This window comes from Schistocerca americana, chromosome 5 (genome assembly GCF_021461395.2).
Source record: "Schistocerca americana isolate TAMUIC-IGC-003095 chromosome 5, iqSchAmer2.1, whole genome shotgun sequence".
Classification (NCBI taxonomy): domain Eukaryota; kingdom Metazoa; phylum Arthropoda; class Insecta; order Orthoptera; family Acrididae; genus Schistocerca; species Schistocerca americana.
Window position 1 is genome coordinate 282,327,529 of NC_060123.1, and position 21,318 is coordinate 282,348,846.

Below are 21,318 nucleotides of genomic sequence, written 5' to 3' on the forward strand. Positions count from 1 at the left end.
TGGGTAGATCACGTAACTAATGAGGAGGTATTGAATAGGATTGGGGAGAAGAGAAGTTTGTGGCACAACTTGACTAGAAGAAGGGATCGGTTGGTAGGACATGTTTTGAGGCATCAAGGGATCACAAATTTAGCATTGGAGGGCAGCGTGGAGGGTAAAAATTGTAGAGGGAGACCAAGAGATGAATACACTAAGCAGATTCAGAAGGATGTAGGTTGCAGTAGGTACTGGGAGATGAAGAAGCTTGCACAGGATAGAGTGGCATGGAGAGCTGCATCAAACCAGTCTCAGGACTGAAGACCACAACAACAACAGCTATTATACAAATCTCAAAAATATCAGTAACTAAAATAGCTATGAGTGTGTCCTAAACAAATTAGCTTTTGAAACAGAGGATGCATCTCTCCAATGTTTCTGTTAATAAATTGCAAACAAACAAAACAAAAAATAATAATACTGCAGGCAGCCAGAGCTGCAGAAATGCATCCTGATTCCTGTTAAATGAAGAACCACAGCAGCTGTTAAATGATCCTTTATTGAAACAACTTATTTTGCAGCTTATAAGCTGCATCTTCATTTATACATCTGAGTGGAAAAATGGGGCAAAAATAAAACAATGTTGTTTCTACCTCAAGTTAAAAAATAAATAAATAAATAAAAAATAAAAAGCATGCCGTAAATAACAGATAAGAGGACTAACAGTCAGTTCATAGAAAATCCAGACCAGGGTTAAATGGACTCCTGACATTCTCAGCCAAATCAAAATAAAATGCGCATGAAAGGAACGATAGTCGAGTTACAGAATCAGCTAACTATGAAATTGACCACCCCAAATAGCAGGCATAATAACAGACTGAAAAATTAAAAAAGGCACAATTTGTAAAAGAAAGAGGACCACCAATGTTCTAGCATTAGAATACAGAAATACATCTGTTCTAGTTGTGGGCTACAGAAATAACTGATGTTCAGAACAGAAAGGAGGAGAATCAGTCCTTTGTATTACTTATCAGAATTTCTCTGATGAGTGAGGGGTCCCCTGTTTTCATATCATGAAACTTTTCAATTATAAAGTTTAGTGTGAGAAAGGTTTGTAGGCAAGAAAGATCTTGACAGTGTATGCAGAACTTGTGACCCTTCAGTTTGTATGCAGAATTTCCGTCAACATACAATGTTCAGTCCTAGAACTTCATATTTGAAATGTGTAGATTTTTCATAGCAATTTTATTTTTAAGTGAAAGCCTGTACTTTAATCTTCTTTTCGGCACGATTCTCACAAATATTAGCTTGTTTATGTTCATTTTTGCATATTTGAAATATCTCCTCAGATTGAGAATGCTTCTCTTTAGAACCAACTATAGGATCCTAGATGTAGATCTTGTCATTGGTCATATGTATGACAGCACTGGAGGATATTAGTTTTCGGGTCGTGTTGTCACATCGTCTTAACTAAGATGAGCATTAAATTTAGCCACTCCTATTCAAGATTCACGATCATTGAGTGGCCTTTCAGTTTCCCTGAATGAGAAGGGCCCATCATCAAATCTGCACCTCAGGACAGTTGTAGGGCTTCATGTGGAGAACATGGGTGATCTCTCTGCACTTTTAGCTTCTTGATGGGGGGTCACAATTGTTGACTTTGTATGTGACATCCAACAAGCAACAAAGCAGATATAGCCAAAATAGTGCTTTAGTAACTTTTCTGATAGTCCCACATTCCACATAGGTGTAAAAATCCATTATTAAGTTTCCAGGCTGCATCTCAGTGGCCAGCGCTTGGCATTATAGTGCTCTTACTCCATCTGGATATTCAGGGATTGTACATGAGCCAGCTGTCTTGCTTCTTTAGTCCTGGTGATGAGGTGTTTCACATAGTCACCTATTCTACAGCTAAAACAGGGACAGTGCATCCATTGTCATTTTGGCCTATTGGCCATGGAGCAGAAAGAACAGTGTGAAGCCTGTTCTGTCCTGATTCACTGAGCTGTGTGAGAAAGAGCAGTATTGTAACCCACTCTCTCTGTTTGACATCGGCGTACATTGAGTGCTTATTTGCCAGTATCTTGTTGAAGCATTCTGTGAGGCCATTTGTCTGTGGTTAGTAGGTAGGTATCATTCTGTGGGTAACATCACAATGTGAAATTACCTCTGACACTCGTCTCAACTCAAAAACTTTTCCACTATCAGAAGTTATCACTTGGCGTTTTCCATGCTTCAGAGTAATGTCTTCTCCAAGACATCTTGCAATTTCTGGAGCTTTGACAGTTTATACAGTTTCGGTAGCAGCATAGCAGGTGAGGTAATCAGTGCAGCTTATTAGCCATCAATTCCCGTTCGTTGAATCTCCCCAAGAGGTTGATTCAGGTCCAGTGGATGGTGCTGCTTGCAAATGGAGCCAATTTAAGATGCTGCAGAGGTAACCGCAGCATTTGCATCCATCAGTAGCATTCCTTACAGTGTTTCACATCTTGTGTAATAGATCAGTAGAGACCCCTGGTGATACCTGCATACAGTCCTATCTTAAGTCTTCATGAATCCCATATAACCAGATGTTAGAACATCATACAAATACTTCAGGATAGTTGACCACTGATGGGTTTGAATGACAAGCAACCTTTTCCATCCCAGTGGATCATAGTTCCTTTTATAAATGTTCCATTTATTAATTGGAATTCTCTTCAGATCAGTTCCTCCTACTTCGTGGATTCCATGATTTTCAGTAATGCTGGATCTTCATTCTGCTCAATCGCAGTGTCAGCTCAATCACAGTGTCATTTACTGCAGTAATGGCTGAGATTTCATTCACACTGCTGTGCTCAGCCAAAGGATTCTTTAAAATGCAGTCAGCATCCTTGTATTCACATTCAGTGGGTACCCCTGAAGCTTCAGTGCCATCTTATGAATCAACCCAACAGATCCAGCAGCATAGAGAATGGTTCTCCATCCCAAATGTGAATGGTTTGCCAAATAAATGCAGCTGGGAATTGTTGCTGGCTGAAACAACTGTAAGTCACTTTCTCAGTTGTAGGGGTACGTCTTGGACTGTGAGAGTAGTCTGGAAGCATAAAACATCATCATTTCAGCACCTTATTGAATTTGTACAAAAAGTATACTACCGCATAACCAGTAGGGTCAGTGTGAACTTCAATCCTGTCAGCCTCATCATACAGTGCTAGGAATGGAGAAGATATTAGCACCTCCTAAAAGCCAAGGAAAGGTCTTTTTTGCCCCTTGTTCCAGGAAAATTTGGCATCTCCTTGTAGAAGTTCTTGCAAGGGACATGCCCTTTTACAGAAGTCCTTTATGAATTGCCAGTAGTAGGAGCACATTCCAAGACAATTACTCATGTCGTGATTGTGCTGCAGAGTCAGAAACGGTGTAAGTGCTTTTATTTTCTCTGGATCGGCACAGACTTCATCACCATTGACTAGTTGGCCCCAAGATTTTAATTTCTTGGACCAGAAACTGGCACATTTTCGGATTCAGGTGGAGGCCTTTGGTCTGGACAGACTTCAACAAGGTTGTCAGGTAGCTTACATGTTCTTCAGATTTCTCTGAAAAAATAAGAGTCATCCAGATAGCAGATATATGTTGTCCATTTTAGGTCTTGAAGCAGATGCTCCATCATACATTTGAAGGTGGCTCGATCATTACACAGTCTAAACGCCATAACTTTGAACTCGTAGAGTTTATTAGGAGTTATGAAAGCAGGCTTTACCCAGCCAGCCTTGATTTGGTAGTAGCCTTTCTGCATGACTGTTGTTGAGAAGTATTTTGTTACTTTTTTGCAATATAGGATGTCATCAATGCATGTCTATGGGTGACATATTTTTTTGTTATTTTTGTCCAGTTGTTGGTAATCAGTGCAGAAATGCCATACACTGTCCTCCTCCTCCACATGGACAACAGGAGAGGATAAGGGCATTCAGAAAGTTCAGTGATTTCATCTTGTCCCTGTACAAGTATTGTGTAATATGGTGAATCGCTCCCAATGTTGATACAATGCTTTGCCATGGGCTGCTTGGTCTATCTTTTCTCCACTCTTAATTTGAAAGCCTCTGAAAATTGACACAGAATGGATAATATGTGCCAACATTGTTCCTCAGTGAGGCCAGATCTTATTGACAGTTTGATACTAGCTTCCTCCCCGGCCTTATCTGTAGTGGTAGTCGAGCAATATCCTTCATCATTGTGTGCTCGTAGCTTTAGGGATGAACTGTAGCTGCTTATGAACCAAAATTGTCCTTGACCATCTGCTGTGCTAATAATTATCACTGATATGTAGATTTCTTTTGTGAGCCTGAGTAACTTTTTGCAAGCGACAATAGCTTTATAGGTCAAATGAGCATCTTGATTGATAACTGGAACTTGCCTTGTTGAAGCAACAGCAAACAACTACCACAAGCAATCATTCTCATGTGTGATTGTTGGAATAGCTTTTTCAATCCAGAGCTCTGGTCTTCCACAGTCTCTGACTGCTTGTGATGCCTGCAAGAAGTCCCATCCAAGAATAACATTATGACTACACTATGTTAAAATGAGAAATTTGAAGGACTGTGTTGTGTCATTGAGAGTTGTTATTGCAATACATGGTCCCGCCACCAGGATGTATTTTCCATATGCGAACTTCAGCACAATCACTTTCATATCATGGGACGTAGCCTTCTTTAGCTGGTGATGATAACCATTCTATATTACAGAAAAAGAAGCCCCTGAGTCGACTAGTGCTTGGACAGATTGGCCATTGATGATGATGTCAATGAGTTTTCTTTGCATCTTGGTACATATTGTCCAAGGAAAATTTTCATTTGTGGTGACCTCACCTCCATAGACGATAGCCTCGCTTAGTTTTCCTGAATTTTCCTGCTACAGCACCCTCATCCAGGGTATGGTGGTGGACTTTATTCCACAGCTTGGCTACAGTCAGCAGTTGACTAGCATGAGTAGGACTGTTGTCATGGTTGACATCGTATGTCATAATAGTTGTCAAATGCTTGTCTTCTTTCTCTGCAGTACCATACAATGTGTCCAGGGCATCCACAGAGGAAATACACCAGCATGTTGCCATCCGTTCTCCAAATGTCTTTTCTTTTGTGGGGCATTATACTTAGTGAAGGAGTTGGTTGTGCTTGTGTTTTTCATATGCTGGGTTGTTGTTTGAGGGATGTGATAGAAGTCTGAATTGGCCAGATTCGTTCTTCATGGTGCGTTCGATTGGTAGTGGAGATTGGTGCTGAAGATTAATGCAGCTCTTCTTCGAAATTCTGTATTATCTCTTGAAATACATGGTGAACATGCGTGAGTGCTCTCTCTTGTGTACTCAGTCTGACATTTCTGGCAGCCATAACTGCTGTATTTCTTCCTTTACTTTCAGGGATATTGGAGAGTTGAGGTCACCGTGGTCTTCCACAACTACTATAGGGACCACATTTGGGAATTAGTCATACCTCTTTCATCTGACTCTTTTTGTGTAGCATATCCTAGGTGAATTCTTTGATGAATTCATCTGTTGTTATAACATCCTTTACCGGAAAAGCTTGGTATACATTTTTTGCAACTCCTTTCATCAAGTGTGAGATATTTTGTTTCTATCATATTTGGATTCACAATGTGGCATAGAACCAAATTGTTTTGTTTGTAAGGCTGTATCATTTCCACAAGATATGGTACCCTGTTCTTCAATTGTTCTTGTGTTAAATGGACTTAGTGCTGATGATCACCAAATGTTTTCTTGAGTTCAGTCTGGATTTGCTCCAGCTGTTGTCTTCTCTTCATTGTTGTCAAACCACTGCTGGGCTATGCTGTCCAAGTAAAAGTATACATTTGCCAAACACTTATTGTCATCCCACCTGTTGTATGTGGTCAAAATCTTTCAGCCATTCCAATGTCTCCAGAAATCACTGATAGTTGCCTGATGTGTAGCTCGTGTACTGCTGTTTTGGAACCCAATCTTCTAGAAATGAGAAATACTATAAAATAAATGTTTGCTGGTTATTGAATTTGAGTTGCTGACATGCAGCACACTAGCCTATGACGCTAATTGCTACTCCATAGTGTAGTTCGTGGCAATATTTTGTGATTACTTGCAGTTTTTGTCATAGTTCTTGGTGTTATACCCATGCTCCTCTCGTGAATAAATAGTCACAGAAAAACAGTATATTTTTAATGAACTGACCAACGTTCACAAATTAACACACTAAGCTTCGCAAAACAAAGTGTATATTCCTGCCATGTGCTTGGCCCCTGTTGATGTTCTGGCTCCTTACTTTAACTTTGTTTATGTACTTTTGTTTATGTATGGTGAATTTCTTTAATTGTTTGTTTTAATTTTCTTGTAAAATTCATTTAGGGTGCTAATCAGTATGCCATCGTATAGTGTAGTTTCGTAGTTTATAGTTTGTTTCCCTTCTGCTATTGCCTTTTGTAAGTGGACACTTTCTGTTTGGTAGGTTTCTGCTATAAGCTGTGCTATGATTTTAGTATTTTGAAAACAATTTCAGTTTTAGTGTATGACTGTTTCCTTACATAACTTACTAAAATAATCACAGAATTGTGAAATAAGTCATGATAGGTACTGCACAAAGATCAAAGTCCACATCTGCTCAAGAAAACAATATGTGTGTTAAAACAACTAAACTTCTACAGACAAAATATGAAATGGTCTAAAATTAACAGTTATTGGAGAAAGTCACTTGCAGTTGTGATGGCACTAGAGAAAAGAGCAGTTTGATAAGAATAGCAGGTCACTGAAGAAAATCGCTATTTCGTACCAGAGTATCCACCAGCACAACACTGTTCTTACAAGTGCAAGGGGCAGAATTAAGTGTGGAATTAATTGCCTCTTGTGGAAGAAATGGCCAGGGTGAGATCCAAATGAAAGTCACATGGTTATAACACAAGGGTACCAGCAGTGACAACCAGAGCTCTGAACTTAGTACCAGCGTGGGCACTAATGCTAGCTGGTCGGAAGCCTTGCAGTGTGAAACACTGATTTACACAAGGGGCTGTGTAGTAGGTGTAGCGTGTTGCCATCTATTGTGTCTGTTGTGGCATGGTGTCGAAATTAATCTTGACATAGCAAGAAGAAGACCAAGACTGAAAGCAAGGCTAGGTCAGTGGAATCCTCTCTAGTAACTGAGCTGTTATCTTGTACCAACAGCCAGTGACTGTAGTAGGCGGGTATCCAGTTGCATGGCAGTATTGAAAGCTTGGGGTGGAAGTAGGCGATCAAAGAAAGAAACTCAGTGCCTTAGCAGATGGCTGTAGTGATGAACTAGGAACATGTGGAACTAAGACATATGTGTGCCAGAGATCCGCCACACGAGTTACATAATGGTTCTGAGCTATTAAGTAGTTATGATACGTGAACCATTAATTTTCAGTGTTCTGATATCTAGAATATACTACTTTAAAATTTATGTCTGTCTGTTCTGTGTGTACTGACTGGCAAGACTTACATGTAAGTTGGAATACACCTGATCTGTTGAATGTGTCAGTAAGTGTGTTGTATGTCTTGAATTTTCTGTCATGTTGTCAGTCTGCTATCCTATTTGAAGCCCTTGTTTCATTAATATGTTACCTATTTTGTGGATTGTTCTACTGTTATATGTGAATATATAAAATTTTGTTTTGTGTGTGGATTCCTGTTCTGCCGAGTGTTGAATGTGGCATTGTTGTTATGGCACGTTCAGTTCCAGTCTGTTTACATACTTTATGGTTAAATCTCTCTATCATGTGTTTGATTAAATCATTCTCTACAGGTTTTTGTTTTATTGTGTTTAATTATTATATGAAGTTCTGTTTGTTAAATTAAACTTTCATGGCCAGAAATATCATACTTATTAAAATATTATGGGCTGTTATATCATGATTGAGTGATTTGCTTGTTGAAACTCAATGTTTCACCCTCATCTGTGGACGACTTTGTCATTGTAGCTTTTTCAGAGGTCCAATGTACACCCTGGCTCCCTATGGACGGAAATAGAATTCAATTTGTGCATGCTCCTGTGCAGAATCGTGATGATGTACATATTTTGAAAACTGGGATACAATTTAATGACTCTTGCATGATGCAGTGGGCAAGCATATGTTGACAGCATCTAGTAGACAGAAGAAGAAATTAGGATCATTTGCAACCTAATCAGACAATCCAGCATTTAGACATTTCTTGCACTGTTACCAATTTACTGAAACGTTTATTATCTGACAACAAAGTAACTGTGTTTGCCAAGGGTGGAAATTTTGTCATCAGTCCAAGAGTTGTTCCCACGGAGGAAATTATAGCTCTTGTGAAAGCAGGCATTCGTAGTGTGAATGCAGTACCAGCTGTTGAAATCTGTATAGCAGCAGAAAGAGTATTACCCCGCACAAAGCTTTCAAAATGTAGAATAACTGTGGGATAGAACATTATATAATGCCTGAATAAGGATGGTAGTGCATTTTTGTTCTCAGCCAATTTTGGTGGAAGTAATGTGGACTTTGTTGTGAGACATGGTGAAATATTCCCTCTTCACCTTCTATAATTCCACGGAGTTCGGATAGCTGATGGCAGTGTACGTGGCCTTCAAAATTGCATCTGTAACAGAGCTGTGTTCCAAGCAGTCATTGGGTGAGGCTTCTGTCATCATCGGAACAAGGTCATGCAAACATGTCCGATCCCCCTCGTGCTGACTGGCCGTACACAATTGTGGCTCCTGCAGTATTGGAATGTACAGCACTCTCATTCAATGTGGTTGATGAATCACACACCTCACTGCACAACATGACATCTCTTATGGTAGTGCTGACACACTCATTTACCAGTTGGGGTACTCAAAGGTGTGTGCCAGCTGGCTTCCTCACTGCCTAACAGAAGACCATAAAGAGCAACACAGGACTATCTGTGCAGTATTGCTTGCACATTACAAGACTGATCGTGACAGTATTATGCCAAATGTTGTCACAGGTGATGAAACATGGGTTCGTCACTTCAAACCGGAATTGAAACTGGTTTTCTTTTTATTGCTGCCATAGATATTGTGATACTTCATAAATAAGTAAACCACCAAGTATATGTTGAGAAGATTACAGTGAAGAATGTACTCAGTGGCCAGTTTAGTTTGATGGGTTTTAGGTTAAAAATTGCTGTGAATGTAAAGTAGCTAATAAATTGAAATTGATTTAACATTAGATGGAGAGTGATACCTTTTTCCATTCTTGAGAAAATACATGAGATACATTGAACTTTGTCAGTGACAAGGTTGGCAGCTACACACCACACACGACGCTATTGTCGCCTGTCACGAGAAGTCGAGAGCCGCCTCGTGTTTCTCTCTTTCGTATACTGCCGATCCGAGCTGAAGGTCAAAACAGGAGTAAAAGAGACTGAAAGCTAAATTCCCATTGCTTCTGAATGAGCAGCTGGATGAAGGCAAGAAAGACATAGTCAGTAATTTTTATATGATGGGCTTCTTCCATTTCTTCAAATACATTGTCTACCCCTACACAAGAGTTCAGCAGCCGCTGCTACACCATTGACTGTGACTGAACACTCTTCAAATCCAGCAACATTTCTTCTATATACTACTCAAGCTGGATCATACATTACTTCGTGAAACTGAAAGGGTGTAGAACTACTGTCCTAGGTTTATTAGTTTTTGAATATTATTTATATATGTATTACATTTGAATAAAGTACCATATTAGGCGGACTTAAAAAAATTATCTTTTCATAGTGGTATTTTTAATGTTGATCATGCTCTTCCACCAGCTTAACTTATTGTAATGAGTTGTACTTCAGTAAGAGAAATAGCAAGTAAAAAATGTATGTCGTGCTTTGTCAGAATAGCTGATACAAGTTGCTCCAAAAAGTGGGAACTGTCTGGACTCATTCTGTAGAATTCATAAAATTTTTCACATTGAGAGGCATAGCGGGGAAACCACAGCCAAACTACGTCTGATATTATAGCATTGTATGGGTGCATCAAGTTTTTTCATTTCTTTTTTGGTTTTTTGAGCTTTAAATAATGATAAGACACAATAATGTCCTCTTCAGAAGTGCTCATAATTGGAATTGCAATTTAAACTGAAACAAAAATGTGACTTGTGCTGTCTTGTTGCTTGTCGTATGGAGAGTGGCATTGCGTGTCCTATTGCATATCACATCTTCCCAGTGGGAACATTGAGTGTCACACTGCTAAGTGTCGCATCGCATGACCTTTATTGGAGTGTGTTGTATCACGTATTGACTCATTGTGAACCATGCATTAACCATAAGATACATAGGAATAAACGTACCGTGCACACACAACACCCTACGCAACTAAACAACAACAACACAGAGCAGAATAAGAATCCACACACAAAACAAAATGGTATTTACTCACCTGTAATAATAAAATAATCCACAAAACATGCAACAAATTAAGAAAATAAAGACTTCCAATAGGATAACAAACAGATAACATACACAGAAAAAAATTAAGATGCACCCATTGACAAATTAAACACATCAGGTTTGTTCCAAATTATATGCAACTCTTACTATACAGTATGCATAAGACAGACAGGATAAATTTTAAAACAAAATTTTGAGAACCAGATCTGTACAAAGAAATAGCTCATTTAGTACTTTTGACAACTGCAAGAATAATATGTGCTGCTCGCTCTTGATCTTCTTGTCGCCATCTGTTTAAGGAGTTATAATATGTAAAATAAGGAGTCAACCACTCGCCTATTGATGACTAATGTGGCGCTTAGAAACACGTAACAGAAATAGTATTTATATAGCTTTCAAGCTCTTGCTCGCTCTCAAGCAAAAGTATGAGCATTCACACACACACACACACACACACACACACACACACACACACAAACACAAACAACACCCATGGTTGCATTGAGACTGACTGTTGATTATCAGTTATTGAGAGCAGTTGCATTGGTAGGTGGAAGTGCGGAGGGGATAGGGAAGGATGCACAAGACGAGGAAGGGGTAGCAGGATAGTGCGAGGAGGCCCTTTGACAGATGATGGAGCGGTCCACAACAAGATGGAAAGAGCTCAGAAGGTAGAGCACATAATAGATAGAGGGGGTTGGGGAGGGAGAGGGGGGCGAGAGAAGCAGCTAGAACAGGGAGAGAAGAGAGAAGGGCAGAGAGGTGGGAAAGGGGTGGCGGGAGGCTGAGAGAGATTTAGGCCAGGGTGATTGCAGGCTATGCGAGAGAGAATTCAGGCTAAACTGGAGAGAATTCCCACCTGCATTGCTTAGAGAAACAAGTGCAAGATGGAAATATCTAAATGGCTCTTTTAACGAAGCACCCATTGAAGTTATTTGTTTTATAGTGTGCAAAATGTTCCACAACTGGATGATCAAATTTGCAGTTGAGCACCATCTCGTGGTGACCATGATGCAAAGAGACATAAATCTATCTTCCATCTCCCCCCTCAGACAAATGCACTCCTTTCTTTTACGGACTCCCCAAACTGTGTAAACCCATCCCCATTGTGGCTGGGTACATTACAGCCACAGAATGAACCAGTGCAATTGTTGACCAACACGTGTTGTCTGTAACGTCCCATTCCACATTCAAGACACTGCTCATTCCATCACTGCCTTTCCATAGTTCCTTTCCCGTTACCACCAGAGTCCTTGTTGGTTACTCTGAATGTAACATCCTTATACACCAACATCCATCGTGCCTGTGGCCTTGTGGCCATGGAACACTACGTTTGCCAGTGTCTTCATACTGAACCCATCACCTCTTTCCAAATCCTCCTAACTATCCACATCATGACCAATGGGCCATCTGGGGGAATCCTTCCTATGTAGTCAGAACCTAAAACCCCTTGTCTGGTTTAGATTCAGTGATAACATTTTCATGATCTGAACTCCTGGCAGGGACACCCTTGCTGTTTCCTCCTGATCCAAGCTCGACTTCACTTGATCCTTCTTAACTCAACAAGCCACCCTTCTAGATATTGATAACCACTTCTCAGACAACTCCATAAATAGGTAGGAGGTGTCCCATTACTTTCACCGTTGACCAACAGTACCTCCACTTTTATGACTGTCAACCACTCCATGTCGAAAAATCTCTTCCTCATGTCGTCACCGTGATCTGTGGAAAGCAAGTGTTGTTGTAATATACTGACAACCTTGCCAGAGCCTGTATTGACAAACAGTATCCCATGCAGATTATCCATAAACAGATGCTTGTTCCATCTCCTCCTCCTGCACCAGTAAACCTTTTAACCAACCACTGACCAACACTCCTCTGATCACCAAGTATCAGCCTGGTGTTGCTCAACCACATCCTACAGCAGGGCTTCAACTATATATTACCGTGTCTTGAGGTAAGGGATATCCTACTCTAAATCCACCCATATCAAGCAAAGTAGTGATCTGCTATCCATCCAATCTACAGAACATCCTTGTGTGTCCCTGCTCCAGTCTCGCACTCCATGGCTCATTCCCTTGTGGTTGACCCAGGTGCAAGACCTGTCTCGTACATCCTCCTAACACCTCCTACTGCAGTCCAGTCACAAGCGTTTCCTACTCCATAAAAGACAGGGCCTTGTGTGAAATATCAGCTGTGTTGCAATTACTGTGTAGTACTCTGTGGGTATGACCAGTCACCAACTATCTGCTTACATGAATGGCCACCACCAAAATGTTGCAAATCACAGACTTGACCATCCATTTGGAAAACATGCTGCACGCCACAACGCTAATGACTACATTAGGTGCTTCACTAAACAGTTCGTTCTGATACTCCAGTCCAGCACTAGCTTCTCCGAACTGCACAGATGAGAATTTTTCCTCCAGTGTATCCTGCACTATTGCAGTCTTTATGGCCTAAAGCTCTTCTAACCTGTTTCTCACTGCCTCATCTTACCTCTTCACTTCTCTCCACTGTCCACTACACTCCTTCCCCTTACAGATCATGCATTGTCTTTTGCCACCACTCTTTCTCCCCCCCTCCCCCTAGCATGTGGTCTCTCTCTCCCTCCCTCCCTCCCTCCCTCCCTCCCTCCCTCCCTCCCTCCCTCCCTCCCTCCCTCCCTCCCTCCCTCCCTCCCTCCCTCCCTCCCCCCCTCCCCCCTCTCCCCCCTCTCCCCCCTCTTCCCTTTTCCACCCCTCTCCCTTCCCCCTCTTCCCTCCTTCTCTTCCCCTTCTCCTCCATCTTCTTTTCTCCTCCCCCCCCCCCCCCCCACTCCTTTCTCTTACGTGCTCTACCCTCTGCGTTCCTTATTCCTTTATTCTTGTGGTGCAGCTGCTGAGTCTTCTGGCAAAGAGCCATCCTCGCATTATGTATCTTTCTCTACCCCATCCCTACTTCCATGTACCAAGGCAACGGTTCTCAATAATTGGTAATCGACAGTCTCGCTGTGGCTACAATTGGGTGCACTTTGGAGTGTGTGGGCACTTGCATATGTAAATATGTGCACTTTAGCTAGAGAAAGAGCGAGAGCTTGGAAGCTAGTGTAAATATTATTTTCTTTTGTTTGTGTCTATGTGCCACACGTCAGTCAGCTATAGGTGAGTGGTTGCCTTTCCTTATTTTACATATTATTCCATCCAGGATTTTCTGTTGTTGTTTAAGAAATTTGTCACTTTGACTACTGAGTCACAGTATATTTATTCCCTCACCAAGTTTGTCATAAATAACTCACTACAGTTCAAAAGCAACAGCGATGTTCATACTTACTACACCAGAAGAAAATATGACATTCATTATTCCACATTAAGGTTTTCTGTTGGTGCACAATGTTGCCACTAAATGTTTTGATCACTTACCCAATAATATGAAATGTTTGACAGTGAAGTTACATTTGAAATCAAACTAAAAAGGTTTCTGCTTCACACTTTCTCTGTTCTGTAGAAGAATTTCTATTTATGCAATGTGTTAAAGGTGATTGATAGAAATTACTGATTCATGTCTGTAGTAAATAAAATAAAAATGCGATTTTTAAATGATCAGCATGTAGCCATATTTATACATCAGTCTATATTGTGAATGTAAAATGACTCATTCCTCATTACGATTAATCGTACAAGTGATCTATAGAACATGGAACAAACGAACTGACTACCTGCTTAATAGCTCACAACTGCTATGCAACTCAGACTGATACAGATTTCAAAAAACTAAAATCCAGCCACTGCTTATAGCAAAAACTTAACATAGAAAAAATTGTACTCATACAGAAAGCAGTAGCTGAAGGAAAACCGATTATAAAGGAATATATTACACTAAGTGATAGCACACCATGTAGTAGCTGAAAGGAGCCACACAAAAAAGGCAATACAAAGAAATGGAGAAAAGATCAACATACAGAAAGTTCAAATGGGGAACTGGGAGGAAGTAGGAAAACAGAAACCTAACACACAGTTATACCTATCACCTTTTTCCACATATGCATATCTTAATTCTTTCCAAAATGGCTTGCCTCAATAAATATTAACAGTATGAACAGTTAAAATTTATTTACTCAGTCTATAAACTAAATAATAACAGGGCTGCACAGTGAAATAACAAATGATAAAGTAGAAATATAACTATTAGACTAAAGAAGCAAACCAACTTTCCTCATATTGTGAAAATCAGCTTACATTTTGGAATTTATTCTTTACCTACTTCTCCGGAGACTGAATGCAGAGGTTTTCTCTTCTTCTCATTAAAGCAGTATACACCTTCAAGTACATTTCACATTTTCCTTTGGCTCTGGATTTAAATTTTGAAAATACTAATATTATTTTATTATTTTGAATTTTTCTTTCTTACATAATTTCTGAATATGTGTATTCTTTAATTGAAAAGATGAGGATATGTTCACAGTTAGTGGCATAATAGATTTTGTGCTATACCTGTGACTCTTTCTTGTAGCAGATCTAAGTGAACAAAATAAACAGGGAGTATTCCCAAGGCTGTGATGCTCTCTGGAAGCCCTGGGCTAAACAGCTAATTCCTTGTATCTATGTAAATATCAGTTGTCATAGTTATTTAAGTTTCAATAGTTTGGGTATGCAACTCTATAATTAAGCTTTTTCATTATTTCACAGGTTTTTGCATGTATGCTTGCTGCTACAATCCACTGCAGGCATCTGATGGTCTGGAAGATATTTGCCCCAAAGTTGATTTTTGAAGCTCTAAGTTTCTTTGTGACCATTATTGGTGTTTGTTTTGGCTACCTCATTACCTTAAGAATAACAAATAAAACAGAAGTTTTGTTTAAAAAATTTCAAAGGTATTTTCAATAAATATATGCAGTGAATGTTTTTGACTGTTATTTTACTGTTGTGGAGTAAAATATAGTATTAAATTGTTGTGAAGTCTATTATTGTTATGGAATATTATGTTAATGCAGATTTGATTAAAATTTGTTAAAATATTTTCTTGATTTTCATTACTCTTGAAAGTTGACTACTTCTTGTAGCAGATTATCTTAATAATCATTATTACAAAATAGTTTGACATTATTGATGTAAGGAACTCATTCTCTTTTTCTCCCATAGTGAATAAAGGTACCACTAAGTAGTGTGTATGAGATTTAGACAGTTATACAAAATGATTAAAAAAGTCTCACAGTTCAGCCTCCTCAAGAAGCGAAATAAACTGTGTAATGATGTTTTGGTACACAACACTGTTCACCATAGTTTAAAAGAAAACAGTGCTCATTATTCAGAGATGTGATATGACACACTACACTCAAATTTTCTGACATATCAAGGGATTTTCATGAAAGATGTTGGATTTTCAACAGTGATATTCCAGGACGAGCAATATATAAAATAAGGGAGTCAACCTCTCATCTGTAGCAGACTGGTGTGTGGTGCATACACACATTTAACAGAAAACGGTATTAACTAGTTATTGAACTCGGGCTCTTTTTGTAGTAAAAGTGTGCTCATGTACGCACTTCTGTAGTTTTAGCGAAACTGATTATTGAAAGCAGTTGCTTGGACTGATGGGGGTGGCAATGGGTAGGGAAGGGGACATGAGAAGAGGAGGTGGTGATATAGTGTGAAGGCAGGTCTTTTGACAGGTGACTCTGATGCTGCTCAACAAGACAAAAGGAATTCAGAGGATTGAGCATGTAAGAGATATAGAGAGAGGGAGAGGAGGAAGGAGAGGAAGGTGCAGATGGAGGAGACAAGGACAGGAGAGAGAGAGAGAGAGAGGGAGGGGGGGGGGGGGAGGGAGAGAAGGTCCACTTGTAGGAGGAAAGGAAGAATGGTGGGAGAAGGCAAAAGATGATCTGGAGTTTGGCAATGGCCATTCGTGTGATTAGACAGGTTTTTACCTGTCACGCCCACCTAGAATGCTGTACAGTAATTCAGCATAGCTGACATATAACAAGGCTGCTTTCACAAGTGGCCCTGCCTTTAATTGGGTAAGAAATGGTTTGACTGGACTGCAACAGTAGCTGGTTGGTGTGTATGAGGGTCAACCATAAGGGAATGACCCTTACAGGATTGGGAGCAGGATTGAAATAGGGATAGAAATGATATTCTACTGTGAGAGATGTGGGTAGGATTTCGGTTAGGATAGGATATCTCTCTTCTCAGGGCACAGCAAGAGGTAGTTGAAGCCCTGGTGATGCATATGGTTGAGTTTTTCAAGGCTGGAGTGATACCGGGTGACCAGAGGAGTGCTGTTCAGTGGCTGGTTAACAGATTTGCTGGTGCCAGGGGATGAGGTGGCATTGGCGATCTTTTTTGGCTTTGAAAAAAGAAACAAAACGTAAAAACACACGGTATTTTCGTAAAAAGCTAATTTAATTTACAGTAATAATCATGCTTATAGACTATTACAGAGCAGTGAATATACAGGGTGTTACAAAAAGGTACGGCCAAACTTTCAGGAAACATTTCTCACACACAAAGAAAGAAAATATGTTATGTGAACATGTGTCCGGAAACGCTTACTTTCCATGTTAGAGCTCATTTTATTACTTTTCCTCAAGTAACATTAATCATGGAATGGAAACATGCAGCAAAAGAATGTACCAGCGTGACTTCAAACACTTTGTTACAGGAAATGCTCAAAATGCCATCCGTGAGCAAGGATACATGCATCCACCCTCCGTCGCATCGAATCCCTGATGCGCTGATGCAGCCCTGGAGAAAGGCGTATTGTATCACAGCCGTCCACAATACGAGCACGAAGAGTCTCTACATTTGGTACCAGGGTTGCGTAAACAAGAGCTTTCAAATGCCTCCATAAATGAAAGTCAAGAGGATTGAGGTCAGGAGAGCGTGGAGGCCATGGAATTTGTCTGCCTCTACCAATCCATCGGTCACCGAATCTGTTGTTGAGAAGCGTACGAACACTTCGACTGACATGTGCAGGAGCTCCATCGTGCATGAACCACATGTTGTGTCGTACTTGTAAAAGCACATGTTCTAGCAGCACAGGTAGAGTATCCTGTATGAAATCATGATAACGTGCTCCATTGAGCGTAGGTGGAAGAACATGGGGCCCAATCAAGACATCACCAACAATGCCTGCCCAAATGTTCACAGAAAATCTGTGTTGATGACGTGTTTGCACAATTGCGTGCGGATACTTGTCAGCCTACACATGTTCATTGTGAAAATTTACAATTTGATCACCTTGGAATGAAGCCTCATCCATAAAGAGAACATTTGCACTGAAATGAGGATTGACACATTGTTGGATGAACCATTCGCAGAAGTGTACCCGTGGAGGCCAATCAGCTGCTGATAGTGCCTGCACACGCTGTACATGGTACGGAAACAACTGGTTCTCCCGTAACACTCTCCATACAGTGACGTGGTCAACGTTACCTTGTACAGCAGCAACTCCTCTGACGCTGACATTAGGGTTATCGTCAGCTGCACGAAGAATTGCCTCGTCCATTGCAGGTATCCTCGTCGTTCTAGGTCTTCCCCAGTCGCGAGTCATAGGCTGGAATGTTCCGTGCTCCCTAAGACGCTGATCAATTGCTGCGAACGTCTTCCTGTCGGGACACATTCGTTCTGGAAATCTGTCTCGATACAAAGGTTCCGCACCACGGCTATTGCCCCGTGCTAATCCATACATCAAATGGGCATCTGCCAACTCCGCATTTGTAAACATTGCACTGACTGCAAAACCACGTTCGTGATGAACACTAGCCTGTTGATGCTACGTACTGATGTGCTTGATGCTAGTACTGTAGAGCAATGAGTTGCATATCAACACAAGCACTGAAGTCAACATTACCGTCCTTCAATTGGGCCAACTGGCGGTGAATCGAGGAAGTACAGTACATACTGACGAAACCTAAAATGAGCTCTAACATGGAAATTAAGCGTTTCCGGACACATGTCCACATAACATCTTTTCTTTATTTGTGTGTGAGGAATGTTTCCTGAAAGTTTGGCTGCACCTTTTTGTAACAGCCTGTATAGCTCTGCAAAGACTGAAATTATATTTAAATAAATTCTAAACTATCATTAAAAGAATAAAACATAAAATATTGTTGTTGCACAGTAATAGCGCTTTGATTAATAAGTGAAATAGCTAATATAAGCTTACTTTGAATAAGGCTCAGGGTTCATTAAATAAAAACGATGTCTCAAAGTTAATGCTTTAATACAGTTAATAAAGTTAATACAGTATGCCTGACACTTTCAGTCGAAAAGTATGTAAATAGCTTGTTTTAATTGGATCTTACACCCTAAAAATATATAAGTATTTGAAAATAACTACCATAATACAGTACTATATTAATATAGTAATACAGTACTAAACTAGTATTAATATTTCGAAGCTGAATATATAACATTACGTATGTATTTAATTTTCTATTTTATAAAGATTTTTAATATTGCTCTAAATGCCGTTAGTAGGGCTAGAGTGTTTTTAGAAAGGGCAAATGTCGACCGTCTGGCTGGATTACTGAATATGAAGTCGTTGATGACTGGTCGGATATCCAATTCATCCAAAACATCTCAGTGAGCATGAAGAGCAGCCAAGTTGTTCAATCGCTTCTGTCCCATTGTTGATCGGAGATATGACTTCAGACGTCTAAGGTCGCTAAATGACCGTTCTGCTGTTGCTGTCGTGATTGGAACTACTTGGAGAAGCTTAATGCACTTCACTACTTCACATTTCTCCAACTGCAGGCTCGTGTGTAATGTACTTTCTTACATCACACATGTTTTTTTAAGACCAGTTGTTTTTTATTAGTGATGTCGGCTAACATATTCAAGTGCAAGAGCAGTCTCTCAATGTCTAGGTCATTTTTGAAAAACTGAGTTGATTTTTCCAAATTTGTTTCTCCTCTGTTTACTAAATGCAAGCACTCTTGTTCAACTGCGATGACCTATGTAAGTCCAGTTGAAGAAAAACTGTTCAGTAATGCAACGTTGCATCATTTCACAAACTTCAATGTAAGTAGCTTTTTTTTACTATTCCTATGGGGTTTTGAAAGTGTGTGGTGAGCTGGCTTCATTGTTTTCATACTTCTTTGGTGTACTTCGATTCCAAGGAAGCAAAGGACCATCAACGTGTGAAAGTTTTTCTTTTAAACACAATTCCCAAAAGTGTTCAAAACTATCATGCCTTCCATTCAGTATTCAAATCAAGCTTTCATATATTTTTTCCATATCAGCAACACTTAGATGAGGGCATTGAATTTTTTCACTGACATCGTTTACTGGGTTCATTATCTTGCAATAAAGACATAAAAAGAAATAATTCTTGAATTGTAACATTGACTCAAGGTAGCCTGCACATTTGTAATCTGCCTCTGTTTGTCCTCTGCAGCAAATGTTTCAAAAAACTCTAGAAGTTCTTCAAAGTTTTTCAATATTCCCAATATAATACAAGCTCGCATAGTCCATCGTGTTGAGCAAAGGGGTCGTAGACCAGCTTGGTCGTTCGTGCTCTCACAGTGTATGCTTCTCAGAAGTCCCATCCTTTTGTTGGATTCCCTTATGGTGTTTATTAAATCCTTGGCTAAAGCCATTATATCCACATAGGCGTAAGATGGCGGAGACTGTCTACAACTGCCAAGTCTAAACTGTGGGCAGTCAAGTGCACATAACGTGCTTTTGGTTGTATATCCAAAACTAACTCTTTTAGTCCTTTGAACTTGCCTCTCATATTCGAGGCACCATCACAGCACTGTCCTCTTAAGTTATACATTGACAAATCAAGACGAGCAAAACCGTCTTTTAAAATAGTAAACAGAGTTTGTGATTCAGTGTTGGAGGCCTCGTATAAGTCAATAAAGTCTTCGTTGATGATTAAGGAATCATCGGTAGTACGAATACAAAATGACACTTGTTCTTGAACTGAAGAATCACTTGTTTCATCAATCATAATAGAAAAATGTTCAGTCTTCTTGATTGAAGCCAATGCCTTTCTCAACACAGACTTTCCTAGTAGATCAATGATCTCGTTTTGAATATAGTGGGATGTCCACTTATATGCCGAACGCCATAACCAATCTTTAAACTCAGATATGTCATTCTTTCAGAGTTCCAACAATTGAAAAAAAATTGAGTTTACATCTTCGTGTCCTCTAATTGCTAGTCCTTGTTGGCATAGAAATTGCACGGCAGTAAAAATTGTCTCAAGAACTAAACGGCCTTTGTTCATATCACTATGTAACTGTTCATTCAGTCAGGAGGCCACACTTCGATTGTCCACGTTTCGATTGTGAACGGTTCTTGCCTGAAGGTAATGAAACAATTGACAACACAATAATTGTTGGACGTTGACTTGCAGTGTCATCAGCTTCCTTGCGCGCCTTTTTGGTAACAAATTTATCCATTGCAAACTTAATTTACACTACACTAAGAGACTAAGTGAAACAAATAAAATATATTCATATAAAATGGTCCACTAGACACTAAAGTCGAAACCCTAAACACTTCTGCAGCATGCACTGAACGAAACTATCCACACTGAAAGACTGTGACAACAGGGTGGGCTTTATGTAGCCACGTCATTGTAATGTCTCGAAGCGTCAAGGCAAAGCGAAGCGGAGGGTTCCAGGCGCTTCTGCTCCAGTCCTTTTGATGTCGCCGTGGCCGCAGCACTGGCCCGCCGGCTCCAGACTTCACCCGAAGGTCCGCGCACCGGGACAAATTATAAGTGTGCCCGCAGCACCGCAACACTATCATGATTCACACCATTCATTTTCAGTTAACCTGCTTACTACCGTAAAAATTATTTGTTTTAACTCATTACTAAATGAATTTTAAAGGGTCACTATCGTCAAACAAGAAAAATAAAAAATTCTAACATAAATTTTGATTTTACAAAGCATAATATATATAATAATTTTCTTAAATTATTGGGTGCTCCGACTCCCCCTCCCCCCC

General features: G+C 40.0%; 1 protein-coding gene across 2 annotated transcripts in view; it reads left to right on the forward strand.

Moving 5' to 3' along the window:
• LOC124615423 (GPI ethanolamine phosphate transferase 3) overlaps positions 1 to 15,339 on the forward strand; it is a 103,356-nt gene extending 88,017 nt beyond the window's left edge. The window contains exon 5 of one of the 2 annotated variants that reach the window (XM_047143296.1): positions 15,040 to 15,339. In XM_047143296.1, the coding sequence (XP_046999252.1) occupies positions 15,040 to 15,237 (198 nt within the window). In that variant the 3' untranslated portion in view covers positions 15,238 to 15,339. The remainder of the gene's footprint in view (positions 1 to 15,039) is intronic. The other variant, XM_047143297.1, reaches the window with a different exon arrangement.
• Positions 15,340 to 21,318: the final 5,979 nt, after the last annotated feature.